General features: G+C 43.4%; 1 protein-coding gene across 2 annotated transcripts; it reads right to left on the bottom strand.

Moving 5' to 3' along the window:
- Positions 1–876: 876 nt before the first annotated feature.
- On the bottom strand, positions 877–26320 carry MTRFR (mitochondrial translation release factor in rescue). 2 transcript variants are annotated; one of them, XM_068244366.1, is made up of 3 exons: positions 26254–26320; positions 10599–10865; positions 877–3720 (listed from the first exon to the last, which is right to left on the bottom strand). In XM_068244366.1, exons 2-3 carry the CDS (start codon positions 10854–10856, stop codon positions 3505–3507), a joined length of 474 nt encoding a protein of 157 aa, XP_068100467.1. In that variant the 5' UTR covers positions 10857–10865; positions 26254–26320; the 3' UTR covers positions 877–3504. The 2 variants fall into 2 exon arrangements, with proteins under 2 accessions (XP_068100467.1, XP_068100477.1); XM_068244376.1 differs by lacking the exon at positions 26254–26320 and adding an exon at positions 26172–26249.
- Positions 26321–26564: the final 244 nt, after the last annotated feature.

The raw sequence follows: 26564 nt of genomic DNA, 5'->3' as shown, positions 1-26564 counted from the left end.
TGATGGCAAAAAAATGCCATCAGATCGATTTTCAATAGATTTCAAACTGAAATCTATTGGAATTATAATCCTAGTAAAAAATGTTCCTAAACACATCAGATAAGAAATCTATCTGATGATCTATCTGCTGCTAATCTGACGAGTGTATGGCCACCTTTAAGGTAACCAGCACCAGCTGAGCAGTCCTGAGAGGCTTTGCTTTGTCTTGCATGGCCATGGACACTTAAGGTGGCCATACACTTATAGATTTGCAGCAGATTCGTCCATCAGATTTGTCAGATGCCTGTCAAGTCGAATCTGACAGGAATCTGATGTGTGCCACACACTAGGAACAGATTTCCAATAGATTTCAGAATTAAATCTATTGAAAATTGATCTAAATGCATTATTGCATCATTAGATCCAATGCAACTCTATGGGCCATCGATCTGCTGCCAGCAGCAGATAGACCTAGATTTTCCGTCCTGTCGGATAGATCAAATTGATCGAAATCCATCGATTTGCTGGTTTGAAAGAATTGATTTTGGATCAATCGATTTCTATAAAATCGATCGATGGCTGAAATCAACCTCTGTATGGGCCCCTTAATACCTTTTGGAATTAGTATATGTATTGTATACATGAAACTGATTATGGTACATTCAGATTTTTTTTATCGCTCATTTTGTAGCTTGCATTGCTTTATTTTATATATGACAGTAGGCACAGTCCGTGCACTAATAATGAACTGATAGGATCTGAGAAGTCATGCCCTAGTTCAGAAGTTGTGCTCTCCCAGGAGAGGTTATCATCACTTGGAAACACAGTACTTATTCTTAGATATTTTTGTATTATGAACTGCTGGAATCAATCTGGAAAATACAGTTTATTAAAATGTGTAATTTATTTAAATAACAGTAACTGATTTACAAACATGACTTTCTTCTTTTTCAAAAAGTAGCTTAAAGTAGATACAAGATAAACTCATAGGAATCCACCAAAAAGAGAGCAGTAGTAGTTTAAAAGAGGTCAAACTATTTATTCTGTAAGTTGTAACTGCATAAGAAATAAATCACTTACAGTGCATGTTACTTTGGGCAAAATGTAAATCTTATATAAATGTGTATATAGATATATGTATATAACCGTTTTTTGTCACAGTAGTCCGTTAAAGCTGAATTTTGGGCAAAAAGAATAAAACTTTATAATCACTTGATAATGCATGCATGAACAGAATGGACACTGCTGGAGGAGGCGGCCTGAGCAGGTAATTAGAGGGAACTGCAGCAGAAGCACTTCAGGGCAGTTGAGATATCCAGATCCTCCAGCAGATGCTATACTCTAGTCTACATTGAACAAAACCAGGGCTTCCCACAGAGTAAAATCTGTGGACATTTACATGTTTATCCTTTTAATAGGTGGGACTAAAACTAGCCCATTTTCATGAATTGTTTATAAATCTATGGGTAATTGGCATGGCAACGCTGGACTGCATTCCCTGATCATAATTCATCCTAAGTGCTGCTACTCACTAAGAACACTCTTGCTGTTCTTACTCCAGTGGATCCCTATGGGGGTAATCCTGCTAGCAGCGTGTAATGGCAGCAATTGCATCAGTGGCTACAGTAGCCAAATCCGGATCGCCCCACGGAAACGCTGTGAATTTGAGGCACCTCCACACACAATCTGCTAAATCACAGGCGCTTTGCATTAGTGTGGCCTAATGCTGCCTAGTGTTCTCATTTAACTGCATATCATAAAGGCAGGTGTGAACTTGGGATATGAAGTCAGAAAAGAGAGACCACACCTACATGGAAAACATTCATTCTGATTAACAGGGCTCCTGTGACCTCTATTCTGAACTTGAAATTCAGGTATTTAAAAGCCTACAGCCTTTTTATAAGGTGACAGTGCTATAGAAACGTATCACTGGGCTATGCAGCAGTGCCTTTACTTTTAATCATCATGCAGTACAGATTCAAATGGTGCAGAGCAAAAAGTATCATATTTTTCTGACAGTAATGAGGCTTTTATTGCTACATTGTGTGTGTTCAGTGCTTTTCAGCTAAAGATACTCAGAATATATAGGGTATATTTTTTCACTTGCTATAACAATTTGATTTGTGCTTGGCTGGGTGAATGAAAAGCAGCTGCTGACGCCCTGTGGACACGTTTGAGTAGCACAGTTTCATTCAAAGCATTTCTTTATTTTAAAATAGGATGGCATTGTTGCCATATTTCAAAACGTACGTAATAAAGTCACCCATCTTCACAATGAATGTTTCTTCTGCTTCAAAGGGAACTTGAGGTGAGGTGAATATGGAAGCTGGCACGTGTATTTCATTTTAAACAACACATTTTGCCTGGCTGTCCTGCTGATAATTTGCCTCCATTACTTGTATCCATAGACCCTGAACAAGCATGCATCTTAGATATTACTGACAAAAATCTGACAAGACTTGCTGAATATAAAGACAAGATCCACTGGGGGGGCTAATAGACCCTAAGCGGTACTAAAAGGCCCTGAACGGCTCTGACTTGGGCTATATGGGAGTGGTGGTGACATGCTGTGTGGGATATAATGTGTATTGTATTGTATATACTGTAAGTAGGTGGCACTTTTTACCCCAATTTGCACTACTGACGACGCCCTTCGGGGTGAAACATGTAGAGTCACAGGTTTTATTGTCTGTTCACTGCATATACATATGCGCACAATAAGAATTAGTGTATCCTCTACACCAGAGTTCCCCAACCCTGTCCTCAAGGCCCACCAACAGTGCATGTTTTGCAGAAACCCACCAACATGCACAGGTGAGGTAATTAGTGCCTCAGTAGAGTTGATTAACTACCTGTGTGGACTTCCACAAAACATGCACTGTTGGTGGGCCTTGAGGACAGGGTTGGGGAATGCTGCTCTACACCACCCTGGGCTGACAAGCAGTTCAGTGGAATTGGCTCATTAGTAGTTTGTGGTGGGTTACCAATTGTATGAAAATTGTACAACCCGACCGAGTTATTTCTATGTTTCACGTTTTTACTGGTATGAGGTGTTGTTAGGGACCTGTGGGATCGTTACTCCCCACTCTGGGGGGCACTCTTTTTTGGAGTGGTGGGGGATAAGCAAAGACCCCCCCCCCCCCCCCAGGTTCCCTTTGACCTTTTAATAACATTTTTATGTATTTGGTACCATTTAGGGCCTATTAGTCCCCCAGTGCCACTTGGACAGCGAGGTTAGCGGCTTCTTTGTACAGGAGCTGCCCACCTTGCCAGGTCAGCAGCTACTACGGAGGGGACCCTGGCTGGAAGCAGAGCTGTGGCGAGGGACACATAGGCTGCCAGGAGCTGGAGGAAGCCCCGGGTAAGTAGATCTGGTCTAGGTTAAAAAGCCTGATGTTTCCTTTAAAGGGAAATAAATATGGCAGCCTTCATATACATCTCACCTCAGTTATCCTTTTAATGTATCTTTCCAACGATGGCATAGTTCACAAAGAAAAAACTGCCTGTTTGTGTATGGCAGTTTTGTTATTCCTCCTCTTCTAATAGCTTCATCTCTTTAAGCAGCTTCTTCTTTTCCAGACCTTCTTTGGCTTTTTTCTTTTTCTCTAGTTTTTTTCTGTGTGCTTCTTCTCTCTCTTTGACAATAATGCTACTCTCTCCTTTATAGAAAACATCCACCTTTTCTTGAAGGATGCGTCTTGCTTTCATCCTGTTTGTCTCCACAGACCTGGTTTGATGGCACTATATAAATAAAGACATTTTAGCTCAGACAGAAAATATAGTATTTTATCTGTCAACCTGTGCTATATAAAATGCTTTATGTACAGCTAGAAAAAAAAGCGGCCGCTGGAGAGATATGTAAAGGGCACACTTCCTCTTGCGCAGACTGGCCGTGACTGGCGGAAGTTATGGGACAAGGTACCAGAGCTGCAGGCAGTGGAGGACGACAGCGTGGGAGCGATCCGTGGGCATGGGGCTGGAGGAAACCCCAGGTATGTATAAAACGGTAAGTATGTGTCATCTCTGGTTTCCTTTAAAGCTCCATCCTATGCACTAATCTGTGTAGACACTCATTCACACAGCTGAGCTTGCTTTTGTTTGTGTAAAAATTCTCTGATTAGATGACATAAATAATTTCTAAAATACCTGACCAGGATGCCAGACACTAGCTACTTCTTCCACCACAAACTGTGACAAATTGCATTCTTCTCAGAGAGATTCTGGCTGTGCCTTCCCTTTACCAATCTGAACAGCAGGATGATGCAATTCAAGTAGCAGAAGCACCACCCACAAAGCCTGGAATGAACACTCTTAACTCAACAGTACCTAGTTGTGATCAAAAGACATGATTTGCAACTGTAGCAGCTTTCTTTAACACAAAAATGATATTTTATTTTTTTAAGATCTGCCTGGCGATAGTCTGTAGAGTAAATCTTCCACTTCTTTACCCAAGATAATGGCCTATATATATATATATATATATATATGTTACACTTGTTGCATGCTATTAAAAACTTTTTTTATATCAAACAGCCTGTGTCCAATTGTTTGTAAATGAGTGACCTCATCCAGTTATTAATGACAATGGCTTACTGATCATTATCTACTTCCTTAGGTGGATGCCCATCCCTTTCCCTGAATAGGTCTCTAGGGTCTGCTCTGCTTGGCTCACTATAATGTAGTATACTGACAAATCATGTTATGAGAAAGAGATCTAGAATAAAAAACAAACAGTCAGCAATATCTAATGTGCCATTATTGACTTTATTTTTCTCTCCACTGAATGCACCGCGATAGGAAAAATCTAGAATACAGCAAGACATAGGTTTAACTTCCCACCTTATTCATGAGTGAACATTGTTCCCCCTTCGTTTTGAGTAATTAGCAAAGATGACGCGGAATAGGAGGTCAGAGCTTGCAATTCAGTGCTTGACACTTGCAGTAGTGATACTATCCATAGTACTGATGGTAAATTGTAAAAGTCTGCCACTGCTGGACTGTTCCTCAGAGCGAGCAACAGCAGACCAATAGACATGCAATACAGACCCAGGCTTTCCAATACGCTTATTCACATGTCTTTTCCTATGTTTGGGTTTGTGCCTTGAGTTTACACAGTGTGCAAGCTTTTTATTTAAAAAAAAAAAAAAAAAACACCTTTAGCAGCCAAATAAAAGTAAAACTTTATTTGCCTGCAGGGCTGAATTTTTCCTGCCGCGGCAGGGAACGCTCATACATTCCTGTCCAGATGGCTGGATCGGTTTCTTTTTTTCCTCCACTGCAGTGGCAACCTACTCGCAATATGTCTTCTCGGTTAGATCACATGATAGGACGTGTGATTGGGATGCAGGAGATCATGGCTGCGTTACAGCGCCACCCAGTGGTGCAAGAGAGGTGATCTCTTCCATAACCCCTCTTCCACCACTGGGTGGCACTGTAGCACTGCCATGGTCTCCTGGATCCCCATCACGTCATTTCACCTGATCGTGAAGAAAAGAAGCCTTTCGGAACAGGTAAATATAACTGCTTATGGCCACATACTCGTTTGGCTCTATAGATGCATCATTCTGCTGTTGCCTGGTGATGCATCTGTACAGCACTGGGGTTCCCAAGCTGTGCACGCTAGCGATCACATCCAATCATTACAGACGCACAGGCTAGAAATAATAGTCTGCAACATGCACAGCTAGTATCAAAATATGGCATGTATGACATCATCGGGACCAGACAAAAATTATATTTTAAGGCGTTTTATAACTGTGGCACTTGTCATGTGAAAAATAGGAGGGAATAGGAATAGAAGGGAAAAAAACAAACAAACAAAAAAAAAACCAAACCTTGTAATTTTTGTGTATGCCTGTTTTTTTTTTCGGGGGGGGGGGGGGGGGGGAGATACTACCCAAAGAAAGCCTCTGCTATCCTGATTTTATTTTATTTTTTTTAAAGGGGGGGGGGGGGGAGATACTACCCAAAGAAAGCCTCTGCTATCCTGATTTTATTTTTATTTTTTTTTAAAGCGTGGGGGGTGGGTGTCGGATGGGACACAGAGGCATGTTCTCTGCTCCCATAACATGCCTCTGTCTGTCACCCCCAGACAACACAGACAAGCAGCTTGTTGGCAACTAACGGGGGAAGAGGAGTCCCTTGAAGGAGAGGGACTTCTACAAACGCCCCATCAAGCGTTAGGAACGCCCCTTCCCCAGCTGTCATTGGCCCTACACTGCCTCTCCTCCACCCATTCCCCACCTCCTGCACTCAAACTCCACGGACACAGTACAAATGCATACGAGTGAACTGTCTCATAAATTCATTGAAGACCTTGACCCATCCATTTTCAGTCCACTGCCTGTTAGGTTACAATGCAAGGCAGCAGACCTAGAGTGAACTGAGCCTTAAGGTGCATACACACAACAGACTATAGTCTTTGGAAAATGAAAGATCAGACCAATCTTACCACCCTTCATGTAGTATGAGAGCCATACTCTACACAGTCTATTCTATGGAGCTGAACTCCTCATCAGACAGAAATCTTTGCAAGATGCTGCACACACTCAAAAGATCTGTAGCTGCAAAAGATCTGTTCCTGCCAAAAAATCCATTCCTGCAAAATGCAATGATAGTCTATGAGATCTGCAGATCATCATACACACATGATTTAACTGACATTCATCTGCAGATCAGATCCACCAGGATGGATTTTCAGATCTGCGGATGATTGCTTGATCTGCAGATGAATGTCAGTTAAATCATGTGTGTATGATGAGCTGCAGATCTCATAGCCCAGTGCTGTCCAACTTCGCGGGCATGGAGGGCCGTTTTTTTTCCAGGCCACATGGTGGAGGGCCGGCAGACAACCCCCCCCCCCCCCCCCCCCCCCCCGAAAAAAAAATCTAGCAGCAGTTTCCCCACAAAATGCACTCAGATTGGCTGCAGATGTACCCACAATATGCTGTCAGATTGGCTGCAGATGTACCCACAATATGCTGTCAGATTGGCTGCAGATGGACCCACAAAATGCTGTCAGATTGGCTGCAGTTGGACCCACAAAATGCTGTCAGATTGGCTGCAGATGTCCCCACAAAATGCTGTCAGATTGGCTGCAGATGTCCCCACAAAATGCTGTCAGATTGGCTGCAGATGTCCCCACAAAATGCACTTACATTGGCTGCAGATGTCCCCACAAATCGCTGTCAGATTGCCTGCTGTAATGTAATATTTCCAGCCCCCCTCCGCTCCTCTCGTCTCGTTCCCCCGTGCTGCCACCGCCACACCTCAGATCAGCCGCGGGTAGGAGATAGCAACCAGCATCACCAGCGCTCGGCAGCCGCGCAGTGAATTTAAATGCAGGAAGTGACATCATCGGTCACGTCCCGCATTTAAAGTCCCCCGTGCGGCTGCCGTGCGCAGTGTAGCTGGTTCCTATCTCCTGCTCGCCGCCGGTCTGAGAGTTGAGGCGGCGGCTGCACGGGGGAACTAGGGGAGATTAGCGGAGGGGGGCTGTAATTTATTACATTGGATAACAGAGGAATGGGGGAAAAGGTTTAAAAAAAAAAAAAAAAAAAAAAAAAAAAAGCTCTGGGGACACGGAGGCTAACACTGCCACAGCAGGGGGGCCGCAGCAGAAGGCCTCGCGGGCCGCCAGTTGGACAGCACTGTCATAGACTATCATTGCAATTTGCAGGAATGGATTTTTGGCAGGAACAGATCTTTTGCAGATACTGATCTTTTGTGTCTGTACAGCATCTGTGTGTGCAGCATCTTGCAAAGATTTTTTTCTGATGTGGAGTTCAGCTCCATAGAATAGACTGTGTAGAGTATGGCTCTCATACTACATGAAGGGTGGTAAGATTGGTCTGTGATCTTTCATTTTCCAATGACTATAGTCTGATGTGTGTATGAGCCTTTACTGTGTGTTAATGGGAATCCTAACTGAGAGGGATATGGATGTTTCCTTTTAATGAGACTCTGAAGTCTCCCAAAAATTTTTTATTTAACAAATGTGTTTAAGATGTTTGCCCTAACTAAACCACCACATTCCCACCGCTCTAATCTATCTAAATCACCCCAAACTCCCTGGGGGGAAATCCGGGCAGCGCTTCAGTAAAAGGCAGAGCTATGAGCCACAGCTCTGCCTCTCAGCGCGTCTGTCAGCCCGGATTGCCGCCTCTCCCACGCCCCTCTCAGTCTTCCTTCGATGAGAGGGGCGGGGAGAGGTGGAGATCCGTCGCTGATAGACGGGCATGGAGGCAGAGCTGCGGCTCATAGCTCTGCCTCCTCTAGCAGCAAAATCCACGACCAAGAAAGTCGTGGATTTTGCAGGGGAGAGGGAGGGCGAGTTGGGGGGGGGGGAGAATTTAGATAGAGTAGAGCGGCGGGAATGCAGCGGTTTAGTTAGGGCAAACATATTAAACACATTCATTAAATAAAAAGATGGTTTTGTTTTTGAGACTTCAGAGTCTCTAAACAATACCAGTTGCTTGGCACTCCTGATGATCTATTTTGCTGCAGTAGTGGCTGAATCACACACCTGAAACAAGCATGCAGCTAATCCAGTCTGACTACAGTCAGAGCACCTGATCTGCATGCCTGTTCAGGGGCTGTGGCTAGAAGTATTAGAGACACAGGATCAGCAGGGGAGTCAGGCAACTGGTATATTTTTTTGAAAGGAAAAATCCATATATTTCTCAGTTTAGGTTCCCTTTAAGGTCCGTACACATGCTAGATTAACCACTTCACCCCAAGGCGGTTTTTACCCTAATGGACAAGAGCGATTTTCACCTTTCAGTGCTCATCCCTTTCATTTGTCAATAGCTTAATCACTACTAATCACAATGAAATGATCTATATCTTGTTTTTTTCACCACCAATTGGGCTTTTTGGGGTTGATATTTGTTTTCAGTAATTACTTTATTTTCTATGAATTTTAAAGGGAAATACAAGGAAAAAAAATGAAAAAAATACACTTTCTCCAATTTCATCCCCTATGATTTTAATATAAACACTGCTACTGTATATAAAACCCACACATTTTATCTGCCTATTTGTCCTGGTTGTCCTGGCAGCAGCACTGTCTGACTTATAAAAACGTCCTGGAATGATTAAGAGGCTCTAGCAGGACGTTTTTTTATAAGTCAGCATGTCATTAAGTGGTTAATGTTGAGGTACAGAAACAAGCCACTCAACCGACATTGCAAAGCAATAAGAAAGAAGTCGTTTAAACAACGTTGCTCATACACACTGATGTTCCAAACAATTATTCAATATGGCGATACCTGTTCATCAGATATTTTACATGACAGTTTACATGACCGTTATCTGACGTGTGTACATAAATTAAGACTGCATACTAGGCCGCCGTGTTTCTACTTCACTGTTGCACAGTTTAAAGAGGAACTCCAGTGAAAATAATGTAATAAAAAAAAAAAAAGTGCTTCATTTTTACAATAATTATGTATAAATGATTTAGTCAGTGTTTGCCCATTGTAAAATCTTTTAAATCCCTGATTTACATTCTGACATTACATGGTGATATTTTTACTGTTGGCTGGTGATGTAGCTGCTGCATGCTTTTTTGGCAGTTGGAAACAGCTGTAAACAGCTATTGCCCACAATGCAGCAAGGTTCACTGACAGGAAACTGCCAGGAGTACCACGGTCCTCAGAGTTTATGGTCGGTGGGGTTTCACCACAATATCAGTCATACAGCACCCCCAATGGTCTGTTTGTGAAATGGAATAGATTTCTCATGTAAAAGGGAGTATCAGCTACTGATTGGGATAAAGTTAAATTCTTGGTCAGAGTTTCTCTTTAAACTAAATGAGGCTTTGTTTATAAAAGACCAGTTGCAGTCCAGCTGTGTATACTGGTCTAAGCACCAAACGGCAGAGCATGATTATGTGGGGTGGGGAAATTAGGACTCACTGGGTTCAAAGGTTTTCATTAAACGGTACCAGAGAGCTGTGTGTAAGGCAGTCTAGGGTGCAGCTTTAAATGCAGTTAGGGCTGGTGCACACCGAGCGGGTTCTCAAGCATGGATACGCTAGAGTAATGTATTTCAATGGGGTGGGTCACACCAGAGCGGGAGGCGTTTTGCTTAAACGCATACTCCCGGGCTGAGGCATTTTTTGGATTGCGGAGGCGTTTCTGCCTCCAATGTAAAGTATAGGAAATACGCAAACCGCTCTGAAACACTCCAGTTCAGAGCGGTTTTGCAGTCGTTTTTGTTACAGAAGCTGTTCAGTAATAGCTTTACTGTAACAATATATGAATTCTGCTGCACAAAAACCGCTACCCAAAACCGCAAAATGCTAGCTGAAACACTTCAGAAAAATAAGAGAAAGCGTTTCAAAATCTGCTAGCATTTTGCGGATCTGCTAGCTGGTTTTGGTGTGCCCCAGGCCTTAGAATGTTTCTCAAGTGACTACTGCATCACAAATATGCCCATAGACATGAAAGCATCCAAGCATCCATCCTAAAGGCACTTGTACAAGATGATACTTAGATTTTGCCATCATGGCAGGAGAAGATAGTAATTTGTTCCACCCACAAACAGGATTGTCAAATTTTGACAGTGCTACATATCAACTTCGTTCTGTAATAGAAATGGCTTAGTATGAGCATTACCTTTACTACAATCCCAGATGGAATATGCTTTAAGACAACACAGTTGCTGGTTTTATTAGTAGCTTGCCCTCCTGGTCCACTTCCTCTAACAAACTGTTCTAGTAAGTCTTTCTCATTTAGTTCTATTAGCTCTAAGGCAGCATCCTTTTTTCCTGCTTTCTGGAAAATGATTGCTGCAGTCTGTGGGTTCAGGAACTTGAGCTGCTGACTCCATGGTTTCCAAGACAGCTGAGATAAGCATAAGATGACTGAAGTCATGAATGATATCTGTATAATGTAAGAGAAAATATTAATAACAGATCCAAAAACTAAGAATAAATCCACTGCTACTATTATATATATATATATATACAGAAATTAAGAACAAAGGTGCCTTTTGTATATTAAAATATTACTTTTTTTTCCAATTAGTCTGTCCATAGAATGAAGCACATGAAATACCACATGGTAAAATGTCTTCCCCTTCTTCTTCCTTCCATTCCAGTACACAACTTAAAGGACCACTATAGTGAAAAATGTAAAAGACAAAAATTACTTACGGTAATGTCTTTTCCAGAAGTCGGAAGGACAGCAACCCTGAGACTTGTCTCCATCCAAACTACACTGGACAGGAACTAGATAAAAAAGATTTGCATAATTGGTTAGGCAGGCAGAACATATATAAACCCCTCATGCTCTTACCCCCTCAGTTGGTAAAAAAAGACTCCACACATAATGATGCTTCAAAATAAATTTTAATAGAAACAGCGGTGGGTAGTAAAGGGTGCTGTCCTTCCGACTTCTGGAAAAGACATTACCGTAAGTAATTTTTGTCTTTCCCAGAACGTCTCAGGACAGCAACCCTGAGATGATATACAAGATAACCATTAGGGAGGGACTACAGCCTGTAACACTTTTCTGCCGAAACTTAAATCGGCACTAGATAAGACATCAAGCCTATAGTGTTTCACGAATGTGTTGTGACTTGACCAGGTGGCTGCCTTGCAGATTTGCTCAACCGATGCTCCTGCCCTCTCTGCCCATGAAGTTGATACTGCTCTGGTTGAGTGAGCTTTCACTTTAGCTGAAAGTTGCTTTCCTTGTTTGGTATAAGCGAGATTAATAGCCTGTTTTATCCATCTGGCTATAGTTGCTTTAGAAGCCTGTTTACCTCTGAACTTTCCTGCAAATAGTACCAAGAGGGCGTTCGAAAGTCTCCATGAACTGGTGCGTTGCATGTACTCCATAACACATCTTCTGACATCCAGATGATGCAGTCTTTCCTCCTTTTGGTTTGCTGGATTATTGCAAAAAGAGGGAAGGAATATCTCCTGCGATCTGTGGAATTTTGATACCACCTTAGGCAAAAAAGCTGGATCCAACTTCAGTGTGATTCGGTCATCTGATACAATACAGTAAGGCTCTAGGATGGATAATGCCTGTAGTTCTCCCACTCTTCTGGCTGATGTTATCGCCAAGAGAAATGCTGTCTTGAGTGACAAATGTTTATCTGAACTTTCTTCTAAAGGCTCAAACGGAGGATCACATAACCCTTGCAGTACTGTGTTTAAGTCCCAAGGCGGTACTCTATTCTGAACAGCAGGACGAAGTCTTTTCAAAGCTCTCTGGCGTTGGCGTCACACCAGGAACTATAAACTCTCCATGCCTTATAATAGATCTGACGTGTAACCTTTTTTCTGCTTTGTATAAGAGTCTCTGAAAGTTTGTTAGAGAAGCCTTTCCCCTTTAGTAATCGCCACTCAGGCTCCAGGCAGAAAGATGAAGGAGGTTCAAGTTGGGGTGAACTGCTGGCCCCTGGACTAATAGATCCGAGTGGTCTGGAAGGATTAGATGTTCTGAAGCTAACCTCTGCAACAGTGCAAACCACGGTCTCTTGGGCCAGTATGGGACCACTAGAATTCCCTGAGCTCTGTCTCGATAAATCTTGCTGATCACTTTCGATATCAAATGGTTAGGGGGAAACATGTACATAGTCTGGTGATCCCAATTGATTGAGAATGCATCCAGGGCCCAGGGCTTGTCTTCGGGACACAGGGAGCAAAACAGACGGCACTTCGCATTGGTTCTCCTGGCGAACAGATCCACCTGAGGCACCTCCCACCGGTCTGTAAGTTGTTGAAACACTCGGTCGTTGAGGCTCCACTCGTCCTGTGAAAGCCTCTTTCTGCTCAGGAAATCCGCTAGGCAATTTAAGGTTCCTTTTAGATGAACAGCTTTCAAAGACTGCACATTCTGTTCCGCCCAATGTAGCATCCTTGATGATTGATGTAGCAGCGATCTGCTCCTTGTGCCTCCTTGATGATTTATGTAAGCAACCACAGTACTGTTGTCTGTGCGGATCGTGACATGTGCCTGTAGAATCTGAGTACTGAATACTTGTAGAGATTCCCAAACTGCCTGTAACTCTCTGCTGTTTGAGGACCGAAGACGAGATCTGTTCGACCACTGTCCCTGGGCTGTGTGAGAATCGAGGTGAGCTCCCCATCCCCAAGAACTCGCATCTGTTGTTATGACACACTGTGTGGGGAATTCCCAAAGATTCCCTTTCAGGCGATTTTGAGGCTCGATCCACCAGAGTAAGGATTGTTTTACGCTCCATGGGACTAAGAGTCTTTTGTCCAGAGAGGAGATGCGTTTGTCCCATTTGGATAGAATCCAGGACTGTAGAACTCTGGAGTGAAGCTGACCCCACTGTACTGCCGGGAAGGAAGATGTTATTGTTCCCAATAGTGCCATAGCCTTCCTCAGAGATATTAACTTCAGGTTCTGAAAAGAGAGAACAGACTTTAACAACATTGTTGATTTTCTACTAGGCAAAAAAAGTCTTTTGCTGACTGTACAGATCTCAAACCCCAAAAATTCCATCTTTTGGCGGGGAGTTAGGGCTGACTTTTCCCAATTAATTAACCACCCCAGGGATTGAAGGAAGTTTATAGTGATATTCATTTGGTCATTCACAACATCCAATGAAGGGCCCCAAATAAGCAGGTCATCTAAATATGACATGATCTGGATAGACTGAAGCCTAAGGCCTGCTAATACTTCCGCCATGACCTTAGTAAAAAGCCATGGAGCAGATGATAAACCAAAGGGTAAAGCAACAAACTGAAAGTGCCTTACCTCTCCCTGTAACACCACTGCGAACCTCAGGAACTGTTGAGATTCTAGATGAATGGGTAAGTGAAGATAGGCATCTTTGAGATCCAATGACGTCAAGTAGCAGGCTTCCTGTAGGAGGTTTACCACTGAACGGATGTTGTCCATCCGGAATTTTCTGTATCTCACTACTTTGTTCAGTCTTTTGAGGTTCAGAATGAATCTGTAACTTCCCTGAGGTTTCTTGATGAGGAATACAGGAGAGTAAAACCCTCGTCTCTCTTGACACCTTGGTACTTTCCTGATGACCCTCTTTTCCAGTAAGGACGACACTTCTAGTTGGAGAGCCTTGGCCTGAGCTGACGCACTTGGAGGGGGGGTGATAAAGAACTGGGATGGTGCTGGGGCTATAAACTCTATCTTGTATCCCTCTAAGATAATGTCCAATAGCCACCTGTTTTTGAAGACTGTGTGCCATTGTTCGTAATAGTGGGCTAGCCTGCCCCCCACTGGAATCCTGGCGTCATTGCTTTGGTTGTTGTCCGGAGGAAGCATAGGGGGGGTTATTTCTTGATCGCTGAGTTTTATTAGGGATCCACTTTCTTCTCTGGGAACCCTTAATCGTCTGTTCCGATTTGTCCGTGGCACGAAAGGAACGATTAGGGCGGAAAGTTTTCCTCTTGTACGGAAAATTCTTTTTCCTGTCAGCCGATCTTTCTAATGTCTCCTCCAATTTGGATCCAAATAGCAAGTTTCCTTCACAAGGAATACTACATAATTTCGATTTAGATGATGTGTCTCCCTGCCAGGTCTTCACCCAGATTCCTCTCCTGGCTGAGTTAACCAAGGCAGTGGTCCTCGCTGTGAGTCTCACTGAGTCATCTGCTGCATCAGATAAGTAATTAGTTGCATGCAAAATTTTTGGGAAAAAATTCAATATTTCTTCTCTGGGGATTCCAGAGGCAATCTGGGATTGTACCTCTAACAACCATAACTCCTTGCTACTGCAGTGGAGGCGATTGACGGTTTAAAATTCAAGGATGCTGCCTCCCAGGCCCTTCTTAAGATATTATCCATTTTCTTATCGATTGGGTCTTTTAAACTCCCAAAATCTTCAAATTGAAGATCTGACCTTCTGGAAACTTTCGACAGGGATGGGTCTAACTTAGGTGCTGTCCCCCAACATTTCTGATCTTCCGGACTATAAGGATATCTCTTATTTAATGCTTTTGGCCAAAAAGCTCTATTATCAGGATTATCCCATTCTTTTTTGATAAGCCCCTTAAGACTACTATGTACAGGTATAAAAGCAATCTGAGGGTCAGAAAGGGTTTCATACATCTGGTCGAGGGGAGATAGAGTTTTTCGTTCAATTGTAATACCCATAGCCTGGTGCATCGCTTCTAACAGCTCTTTCATAAAGACAGTTGAAAAAGCAAACTTTTGATTCTTAACAGATTTATCTGTCGATTTTTCAGTCTCTGATGGAATATCCTCCAATGAGGAAATTTCCAACTCCCCCTCTGACATGTCTGACTCAGCTGAATCCTCCTTTTCAAAGTAATATCCTCTACAGGGGCCGGCCCGGATGGACCCGGTCTTTCTGTAATAGGTGGGGGATCTGAAATAGGATCTGATTTAGAGGAAATCTCAGGCGCTTTAATTGTCTGCACCGCAGATGAGATCTCAGATCTTATCCAACCTTTAAGTTCTTTCATCATAGAGGGAGTTTCGTCTCTAACTATCTTCTTTGTACACTCCTGACACAACACCTTAGATGAGGATGATAAGGTATTGCCACAAACAGCACATTTCCTTGACTTATGTGATGATTTTGACTGAGGTAAAGATTTGTCAGGCTTTTCAGGCTTATCTATTTTATCAGCTTTCTCATGTCTTGATCCGGATCTGGATTCAGATCTAGAGTCTGATTTATCCGGTTTAGGCTGAAATACAAACAAAATACCAGCCATTAGCCTGAAGAAACGCCAAACAAACCTCTCTATCAGATATGAAGCAAATAACACATTGCACATACCAGAGAGGGAACGGAGCTTGACTCCACAGAGCCCTGGGAGGAAGATCCAGTGGCAGCCTCCATAGTCACCAACAACCATATGTGACTATAGCCGAGCTTTTAAATAGCTCACCAAATTTCGCCCGCCCCCCCCCTCATACAAGGACTGCCTACCTTGGCGAAAAAACAGCACCCAGAAGCGCTTGTACAGCTGCTGGTTTGCGGAGTCAGCCGCCTTCTCACTCCCTCCCTGCAGCCTCGCTTCAGTGGAGCGCACGCCGATGCCAGGAACTTCCTGCTTCCGGCGCTGGGTCACGTGCGGCGCCGGTCACGTGACTTGGGGGCGGGACTTTCTGAGCCTCCGATCCGCTTCCGCTTCCTCCGCTCAGACCATCCCAGGAAAGGCTGTGCGAGCAGCATGATCCCACGCACTCAAACTAGCGTGTGCAGCCCAGGGGATCATCCAAGCCGCGGCTCCTGCAATCTAGCATGGGTGGCCAGCCCTCCCCGACATCTAGCGTCCTGTGGACAGGAAGACAACTGAGGGGGTAAGAGCATGAGGGGTTTATATATGTTCTGCCTGCCTAACCAATTATGCAAATCTTTTTTATCTAGTTCCTGTCCAGTGTAGTTTGGATGGAGACAAGTCTCAGGGTTGCTGTCCTGAGACGTTCTGGGAAATACATGTAAACATCTATATACAGTGGTGTGAAAAACGATTTGCCCTCTTCCTGATTTCTTATTCTTTTGCATGTTTGTCACACTTAAATGTTTCTGCTCATCAAAAACCGTTAACTATTAGTCAAAGATTACATAATTGAACACAAAATGCAGTTTTAAATGATGGTTTTTATTATTTAGTGAGAAAAAAAAACTCCAAATCTACATGGCCCTGTGTGAAAAAGTGATTGCCCCCCTTGTTAAAAAATAACTTAACTGTGGTTTATCACACCTGAGTTCAATTTCTGTAGTCACCCCCAGGCTTGATTACTGCCACACCTGTTTCAATCAAGAAATCACTTAAATAGGAGCTATCTGACACAGAGAAGTAGACCAAAAGCACCTCAAAAGCTAGACATCATGCCAAGATCCAAAGAAATTCAGGAACAAATGAGAACAAAAGTACTGTAATTGAGATCTATCAGTCTGGTAAAGGTTATAAAGCCATTTCTAAAGCTTTGGGACTCCAGCGAACCACAGTGAGAGCCATTATCCACAAATGGCAAAAACATGGAACAGTGATGAACCTTCCCAGGAGTGGCCGGCCGACCAAAATTACCCCAAGAGCGCAGAGAAAACTCATCTGAGTGGCCACAAAAGACCCCAGGACAACATCTAAAGAACTGCAGGCCTCACTTGCCTCAATTAAGGTCAGTGTTCACAACTCCACCATAAGAAAGAGACTGGGCAAAAACGTCCTGCATGGCAGATATCCAAGGCGCAAACCACTTTTAAGCAAAAAGAACATTAAGGCTCATCTCAATTTTGCTAAAAAAACATCTCAATGATTGCCAAGACTTGTGGGAAAATACCTTGTGGACCGCTGAGACAAAAGTTGAACTTTTTGGAAGGTGCGTGTCCTGTTAAATCTGTCGTAGAAGTAACACAGCATTTCAGCAAAAGAACATCATACCAACAGTAAAATACGGTGGTGGTAGTGTGATGGTCTGGGGTTGTTTTGCTGCTTCAGGGCCTGGAAGGCTTGCTGTGATAGATGGAACCATGAATTCTACTGTCTACCAAAAAATCCTGAAGGAGAATGTCCAGCCATCTGTTTGTCAACTCAAGCTGAAGCGATCTTGGGTGCTGCAGCAGGACAATGACCCAAAAGACACCAGCAAATCCACCTCTGAATGGCTGAAGAAAAACAAAATGAAGACTTTGGAGTGGCCTAGTCAAAGCCCTGACCTGAATCCTATTGAGATGTTGTGGCATGACCTTAAAAAGGCAGTTCATGCTAAAAAAACCTCAAATAAAGCTGAATTACAACAATTCTGCAAAGATGAGTGGGCCAAAATTCCTCCAGAGCGCTGTAAAAGACTTGTTGCAAGTTATCGCAAACACTTGATTGCAGTTATTGCTGCTAAGGGTGGCCCAACCAGTTATTAGGTTCAGGGGGCAATTTCTTTTTCACACAGGGCCAGGTATGTTGCAAGTTATCGCAAACACTTGATTGCAGTTATTGCTGCTAAGGGTGGCCCAACCAGTTATTAGGTTCAGGGGGCAATTTCTTTTTCACACAGGGCCAGGTAGGTTTTGATTTTTTTTTTCTCACTAAATAATAAAAACCATCATTTAAAACTGCATTTTGTGTTAAATTATGTTATCTTTGACTAATAGTTAACGGTTTTTGATGAGCAGAAACATTTAAGTGTGACAAACATGCAAAAGAATAAGAAATCAGGAATTGGGCAAATAGTTTTTCAGTGTGTGTGTGTGTGTGTGTGTGTGTGTGTGTGTGTGTGTGTGTGTGTGTGTGTGTGTGTGTGTGTGTGTGTGTGTGTGTGTATTAGAGTAAGTGCCTCAACCTTCAAACAAGAAGAAGAAGTAGCGCCCTGCCCCCAGGGCCTGTCCAAGCAAGAAGAAGGGGCTGGTCCAAGCAAGAAGTAGTGTCAGATCAAATCAAACCAAGGGCAAATAGGGATAATTTGCATATTCAGTAGCAGTGCATTGTGGGTAACCACAAATGTTCACTTATAGCTGAATTATTGCAGATTTGCTTCTGTTTTAAGAAGGAAAATTACACCAAGCTTTGCTTTTTTAGTAGGAGGGCTTTTTGGTCCCTTTTATCCCCCTATACACTCTTAGTAGTTTGGGTCACCCTGAGCTGCTTGGTTACTCTGTTGTACTGGTCCAAGCCCTATCTCATACATCCATATCAATCCCTGCTATGCACTGATGAGGACCAAATGGCTGAAATAGGCTGTCACATGTGGGTTTGATATGACAGTGTAAAACTTAAAGGGAACCACAGACACCAGAAAAAAGATTTTATGCATATCTGGGGCTTCCTCCAGCCCCATATGCACGGATCGCTCCCACGCTGCCGTTCTCCGCTGCCTGTGTCAGCTGGTTCCGGGTCCCATAGTTTTGGCCAGTCGGCGTCAGCACACGGCCAATTGTCCGCATCACAGGGGCTCCCAGCATACCCTTACGCGTGCGGCTGCATACTGAGCTGCGTCCGCCGGAAGTGACGGGACCCGGTAACGGCGGATCCAAGAAGTGGAGGTTGGCGGCGTGGGAGCGATCCAGGCTCATGGGGCTGGAAGAAGCCCCAGGTATGTATGAAATCTTTTTTCTATGTCTCTGGTTCCCTTTAAAGCTATAGGCTTGCTTGACTTACCAAGGGTGAAAAGGAATAATTGCGGTGCATTGTGGGTAATCACAAATGTTCACTTATAGCTGAATTATTGCAGATTTTCTTCTGTTTTAAGAAGGCAAATTACACCAAGCTTTGATTTTTTTTTTTTAGTAGAAGGTCTTTTTGGTCCCTTTTATTCACCTATACATTCCGAGTGGTTTGGGTCACCCTGAGCGGCTTGGTTACTCTGTTGTACTGGTCCAAGCCCTATCTCATACAGCCATATCAATCCTTGCCATGTACAGATGAGGACCAAAAGTCTGAAATAGGCTGTCACATGTGGGTTTGATATGGCTGTGTAAAATTTAAAGCTGTAGACTTACTATACACCAGTGGTTCTGGATGCTTGCTTGGCTTACTAAGGGTGAAAAGGAATGATTTGCATATTTAGTAGCAGTGCATTGTGGGTAACCACAAATGTTCACTTATAGCTGAGTTGTTGTATACTTCCTTCTGTTTTAGGAAGGCAAATTACACCAAGCTTTGCTTCTTTTTTTTTTAATAGGAGGTCTTTTTGGTCCCTTTTATCCCCATACACATTCCGAGTGGTTTGGGTCACCCTGAGCTGCTTGGTTACGCTGTTGTACTGGCCCAAGCCCTATCTCATACAGCCATATCAATACCTGCTATGTACTGATGAGGACCAAAAGTCTGAAACAGGCTGTCTACATGTTGGTTTGATATGACTGTGTAAAATTTAAAGCTATAGGCTTGCTATACACCAGCAGCTCTGGACGCTTGCTTGGCTTACCAAGGGGGAAAAGGGGTAATTTGCATATTTAGTAGCAGTGCATTGTGGGTAACCACAAATATTCACTTATAGCTGAATTATTGCAGATTTCCTTCTGTTTTAAAAAGGCAAATTACACCAATACAGTGTGCAGCATTGCAGGAAGTGACGACAGTGGAACGCACGATGGAACACGGAAGAGGTGAGTCATCCCGGCCCGCTGCATCTTACGCCACGGCTGCTACTGTGCTTAAGCAGGAGGGGGAGCGCACATGGGGGACCCAGGTGAGGGGAGGTCCAACCCCCCTCCCCGCCGCTGTGCCCAATACCCCCTTCCTGCCCTCTACCCTCTTATGCGGCGTATGCTACGCCGTGGGTTGGCTAGTATACAAATAATAAGTATGTTTCTTCCAGAGTAAAATGAGCTATAAATTAATTTCCCCCTATTTTGCTGTCACTTACAGTAGTTAATAGAAATTTGACAGGGTTTTGACTAGTGCATCTCTTCATGGGGGATTTGCAGTATTTCATTTATGCTTTACAAAAGTACTCCCTAGAAAGCATCTATACAAAGAGGCGGGCTGCCCCACTACCTGTTTGCACACTATTCTGGCAGTTGGACTAAGCAACTGCCATTCACTGTGTACTTTTGAAAATAAAGAAAACTCTAATAGTCTCCCATGAGGAGAATGGCTAGTCCAAAACTTGTTAGTTCTGTTAGCGTTCTACTACCTACTGTTAGTGATAGCAAAATCAGATACAGTATACCACAAACTTTAGTGGTGTAATAAATTGCTTTATCTATTTTTTTTAAATTACATGCACTATAATGCCCACAAGGATAACTACCCTGTAATGATCTATCACCTAACCAATTTCCAGATGTATAATTGTACAATTATTTTTCCTGATACAAGTGCCTCTTCTAATATTAACCAAGAGTGGATGAATTACATTCTCTCTCAACTGCCTTGCCAGAGTAAATGCCACTGGTCTCTAAAACCCTGTTTTATCTTCTCAGACAGTGGAGTGTAACTTATCATTCCTTGCCATCTCTAATGCTTGGCCCACCAATATACGGTATACTGTTTTGTTTTGTTTTTACCTTAAAAACTGCCCATAAAGGGTTGCATTCTGGACATGCTGGGGTGGTAGCTCTCAAAATGCGATAGATGATTAGTGGCTATCTTTTTCTTATAACCTTTTATAAATAACCTGCTGTCCATGACCTCATTTTTGAGGTCCAGATATTCCACTCCGGTGTCCATAAACTGAGCTGTGAATTTCATGTTGATATCAATAACATTAAAGCATTTTACAAACTCAAATAACTCCACTTTGCCACCACATCAGACAAAAAGAATGTCAACAAATGCCGCCATAACTTCAAAGACTCCAAAAATGTATTATCTGGTGGTCAAATTACATTATCTACCCACACAGACAGAAAAAGAGAAGTACCAGTTTGTGGATATAAAAGAGAAGGACCAGCCATGTCCCCATGGCTGTCCCTGAAGCTTGTCTGTACCAAATACCATCAAACACAAATGCATTTTGTTTGAGGATAACCTGTTAGATAAATCCAAAATACTCCTCACTGTTCCCATTTTACATCAAAGTCAAATTAGTACTGCAGGCACCAGCCTGAGTATTGTTAATTAAATGTGAACAAGCGCTGAGGCACTGTTTATTTATGCCTGGTGGAGCAAAGTAGAGAACAATAGACTGAGACTGGTATTACATCCCTTGTCTGGGCAGTTCAGGGGATCCCAGAGTCGGATCTGTGGAGTCGAGTGGTGCAGGAAAAGCCTCTGGATTATCTATAGGCTTTCCTCTGCTGAGGCAAGTATTCATTTGGGGCACCTTTTCCCTTCAGGTACACTTTAAAGGGACTCCGAGCAGTGCAGAAACTATGGAAAGATGCATATAATTTTAAAGCTCTCTTTCTCCTCTTTCCAATGACATATAAACCACCGCCCTACGCCTTTTAGTTTTCGCTATTTTCGCGATTGAAATTGCCGCGGTCGCGATTTCAATCGCAAAAATAGAGAAAACTAAAAGGCGTAGGGTGACGATTTAGGTGTCGCCAGAAAGAGGAGAAAGAGAGCTTTAAAATGATATCCATCTTTCCATAGTTATATTGTATTACACAGGACGACACTTTCCCCAGTGTCAGCAGGTCCATTCAGCAGAAAAAGTCGCCCTGTGTAATACAATATAACTATGGAAAGATGGATATCATTTTAAAGCTCTCTTTCTCCTCTTTCTGGCGACACCTAAATCGTCACCCTAAGCCTTTTAGTTTTCTCTATTTTTGCGATTGAAATCGCGGCTGCGGCAATTTCAATCGCGAAAATAGCGAAAACTAAAAGGCGTAGGGTGACGATTTATATATCATTGGAAAGAGGAGAAAGAGAGCTTTAAAATGATATGCATCTTTCCATAGTTTCTGCACTGCTCGGAGTCCCTTTAAAGGATTTACAAGGCCAGTCAGGCAAAAATAGATCAGTACTTGTCAGCTTTTTGATTCCATAGAGGATGCCATCCTCGCCCTGTTTTGTTCCGCCGCCATTATAATCCTTGTACTGGCCCCAGGTCGGGTCCTGACCCCACCGTACGGGCCATCTTATCACTCCCCTCCTAAGATGGCCGCCGAGCTGAGCCGCGGCTGCACAAAGGGAACCTAAACTGAGCAGTATATATATATATATTTTTCCTTTTAAAATAATGCCAGTTGCCTGACTCTCCTGCTGATCCTGTGTCTCTAATATTTTTAGCCACAGCCCCTCAACAAGCATGCAGATCAGGTGCTCTGACTGAAGTCAGACTGGATTAGCTGCATGCTTGTTTCAGGTGTGTGCTTCAGCCACTACTGCAGCCAATGAGATCAACAGGACTGCCAAGCAACTGGTAGGCCCAGTGCACACCAAAAACCTCTAGCAGATCTGCAAAACGCTAGAGGTTTTTGAAGCAGATTTCAGAGCAATTCTAGGCATGTTTAGAGACGTTTTCTAAACATGCCTAGCGTTTTTTGGAGCGTTTTGGTGTAGCAGATTACAAACATTGTTACAGTAAAAGCTGTTACTGAACAGCTTCTGTAACAAGAATGCCTGGAAAACAGCTCTGATCTAGCGTTTTTCAGAGCGGTTTTCCACTTTCCTATACTTTAACGATGAGGCAGAAACGCTTCAGAAATGTAAAAAATGCTGCAGCCCCCAAATTTGTATTTGTGGAAAAAACGAACCGCTCTGGTGTGCATCATCCCATTCACTTTCTTTAGCCAAGCGGTTTTCCCCCTGTAAGCGTTTTAAAAAACGCTCCAGAACCACTCTGGTGTGCACCAGCTGGTATTGTTTAAAAGGAAACATCCTTATCCCTCTCATTTAACCACTTATGGACCAGAGGCCGCTGGTACAATACCGACGGAATCCCGATGGATCGCCGCGCATACCCGACGCAACCGCCGCGATCCTCCTGACATAGTCTCTGCTGTCTATGACGGCAGAGTCATGTAAGCTGGTCATCAATGTAAGCGGCTTACATTGATAGACACGGCCAGGAGCAAATGAAATCGCCTCCTGACCGGCTCACATAGCTCTGCCGTCATAGAGACAGGCAGAGCCAATGAGCTGCGGGGAGAGACGTCGGGTTTGAGTGGCGCGATCGGCGAGGAGCGATGGAAACGGCAGATGCACGCTACGGCGCTGATTGAAATCTACGCCCTGCCAGCCAGGAGCCCACCAAAACAGGGCGTAGATTTCACCGTGGTCCTAAAGTAGTTAAGGTTCCCTTAAAGCATAGTGGTTCTCAGCATCTGGCTAGAGAGGATGCATTTCAAAATGCAAAATATTCTATGGAATTGGGGGGTGGGGGTTGTCTCATTTATGCAACGTTACAATGGAGGTGCCAAACATTAGTTAACCTAATTCCACCACGGAGATCAGCTACATACTGGATAAGCTTAGATCAACTGTACAGCAATACAGATTACAGGTTACATGTGCAGGATTGCCTTCAAAACCAAAAGTGACATGACAATAACAAATTTATTATAAATAAAAATATGTGGTAAATATAGGTGCGTCTTAAAGCAGGTCTGAATTCAGAAATTCATCTCTGCTCTAAAAGATAAACAACAGCATAATATTCTTTGTTTGCTGGGAGCAGAGAAAGGGTTAACTGTGTTTACATATAGCACCCAGCTAGGCAGACAGTTGACAGCTCAAACAACAACACTAGCTCATTACTTAGTAAGAAGGGAGAATTAGGGCCCGTTTCCACTGGAGCGGAAACCGCTCCGAATCCGCAGAGTTTCCCCGCACACAAATCGCACGGGGAAACTCTGCCATGGGAATAATGGCGCCGCAGGCCGAAGCGCTTGCGCTAGCGATCCGGCTGGTACTGCCCGCAGAATTCGCTCGGGAGGCTGCGAATCCCATATCCGTGCATGGCACAGCTCATGGAATTCGCCTGCAATCCCGCACACCTGGAAGTGCCACCGCGCGTCTCCCTGACGCGTGCGGCACAAGTGGAAACGGGCCCTTAGTCAGGCTGTACTCTATGAACACACACAGGGTGGACTTCTCTGTTTTCCTTCTCTCCTGTTCAAGAAGCATAGATTGGCTGAGAAGTTATCCAAGAACCATTCCATAGTAAGGGACTGAAATTCTTGGGAGACATATGCTTCCTAGTGTAAAGAACAGGGAATGCAGAAGTCTTCACTGGATGGGATAAGGTGTAAGGGGTCAGGCTGTAAAGGTTGGTTAAAATGTGTATGAGAGCTCATAACCATTGCAAGAGATCCTAAAGGCTTACATTTCATGACCGATGGGCAATAAAGTGCAAGCTTCATGGCTTGTATTTGAAGCCCTGGCAATAAAGGTTATAATAGTAGATTGGAGGAGCAGGGAGTGTTGTGTGACTTAGGATGGTGATGCTATCTGGTATCCCTCTTTCCTTACATTAATATTCTGTCTTTGGAACGTCAGCAAGGCAGGGGTAACAAAAGGGAGGTCAGAGTGAATGGGATTTGGAGCCTCTGTGTCACACGAGTGAATGGCCATGACTGTGTGAAAGGAAAAGGTCCCACGATGACAGTACAGGTAATGTTGAGTAAGGTTGGGCAGAACTCCTGACCAGAAAAAGGGGATTATACTATGCTAGGCCAGCCCAATGACAAATGTGGGCCACGCATGAACATCTGGGGTTGCCAGGGGGAAATGGTGTTGAATAAGACACTGGTTGGAATAGTAAGGTGACCACTGTGAAATCTGGTCAGGAACACCCCCATTGTGACTGAAGGAGGTGCATTATAAAGTATTCACCTAATTTTCACTAACTGCAGTCATACAACTATTAAGCTTGTTGTAATGAGAAGATATATATATATATATATATATATATCTTTGGAGCGCAGGTGACTTAATGGACAGTGTGCGATGATAGCTGGCAAAGTGCTTGGAACGACTGCCTTGGTGGTAGTTGTTCCCATGAACTGGATCCTGCCTGCCGAGCCAGGCTATAGCAGAGCAATACTGTAGCTCAATTTTTATGGGGAGGGCAATAGGGTGGTGCACACTGTAGCAACATATGACAGAAGGGCTAAAGTGAAGAAAAATGCGCTCATGGATGGGATGCTGTCGATTAAAGGTCCAGCAGTCCAGGTTTATACAGAAAAACAGCTGCCTCGGACCAGTTCAGTATAGCATGTACATGCTCCTACTCTCAGCATCTGATTAACCCCATTCAAAGTTCCAGTGCAGCCCAGGTGAGATCCCACTCATGGGCCTCAATTCACTAAGCAGTTAGACCAGGTCTAAAAACAGTTTGGTAATAGTGAATTCCATTTTGATGCAACTGACCAAACCATCAGTAGACTAGTCTAAACTGCTTAGTGAATTGAGGCCATGGAGGGGAAAAAGAAACTGAGGAGTCAGAATCCAGATAATATCACTCACTAAAACACTGACTAGCAGTCAACTCTGACGTTCCTATCACCCAGATACTTTTGGAATGCAAATAAAAACAAAGTAATAAAGCTGAAAAAAAATGTTTTACAATATAATTAGCAAAACGTGATATCTGCCTTCTAAAAAAACACACAGCTTTAAATGAATCTCTCAAATGCATTCATTGCATCCAACTTTTATATGTAGCACTGTGACTACCTTAGCGTTAACCCTCTCTGTTCCTGCACCTGGTGCACCAAGGACTTACAACTTCCTCTACAACAGCCACCCCAAGTGTCTGCATAAGGGTTACACATTTTCCTATCTCATAAAGACATGAAGTGTTACAGCATCTTTATAATCAGAAAGTCATGGGCTGAATACTGATTATACAATGAGAACCACTGCATTATAATCTTACTCTGAATTCATGCCAGGACTACAAAGTAAGCAATAATACCCCGTGATTGAAACACTAACTTCCACAGCAATGACATACTCACAGCCACCAGCAGGGCACATGCAAAATTCTAACATGCTAAAGGACCTTAGTGATGTCACTGAATCATGTGACCACTGCACAGTGAGGAGAAGACCTTCTCTTTTCAATGAATCGATTCATTCGATTCAACCCATTAAAAAGAACCGGATCATGAACCGAATCATTTGATACATTTCACTGGGGAGGGTGTAGCTACCCGGTAGCAGTAACATTTCAGAGTTTGTGCTTTGCAGTGGAAAAAGACCCTGTGCAGCTGCAGTTCCAGTCTCATCCACTGAACTGATTTGGTTCAGTGTGATGAGTCGGATCTCT

This window comes from Hyperolius riggenbachi, chromosome 1 (assembly GCF_040937935.1).
Source record: "Hyperolius riggenbachi isolate aHypRig1 chromosome 1, aHypRig1.pri, whole genome shotgun sequence".
Lineage (NCBI taxonomy): Eukaryota > Metazoa > Chordata > Amphibia > Anura > Hyperoliidae > Hyperolius > Hyperolius riggenbachi.
This window is presented reverse-complemented; position numbering and strand designations above follow the sequence as displayed.

What these genes read in the sequence shown, in the direction of transcription:
- MTRFR (XM_068244366.1), bottom strand. Translation starts at nt 10,856, where the DNA reads ATGACTTCAGTCATCTTATGCTTATCTCAGCTGTCTTGGAAACCATGG. An exon ending in CATCTGGGATTGTAGTAAAG is followed by an intron (nt 3,721 to 10,598) that starts GTAATGCTCATA and finishes TTATTTATATAG; the next exon opens with TGCCATCAAACCAGGTCTGT.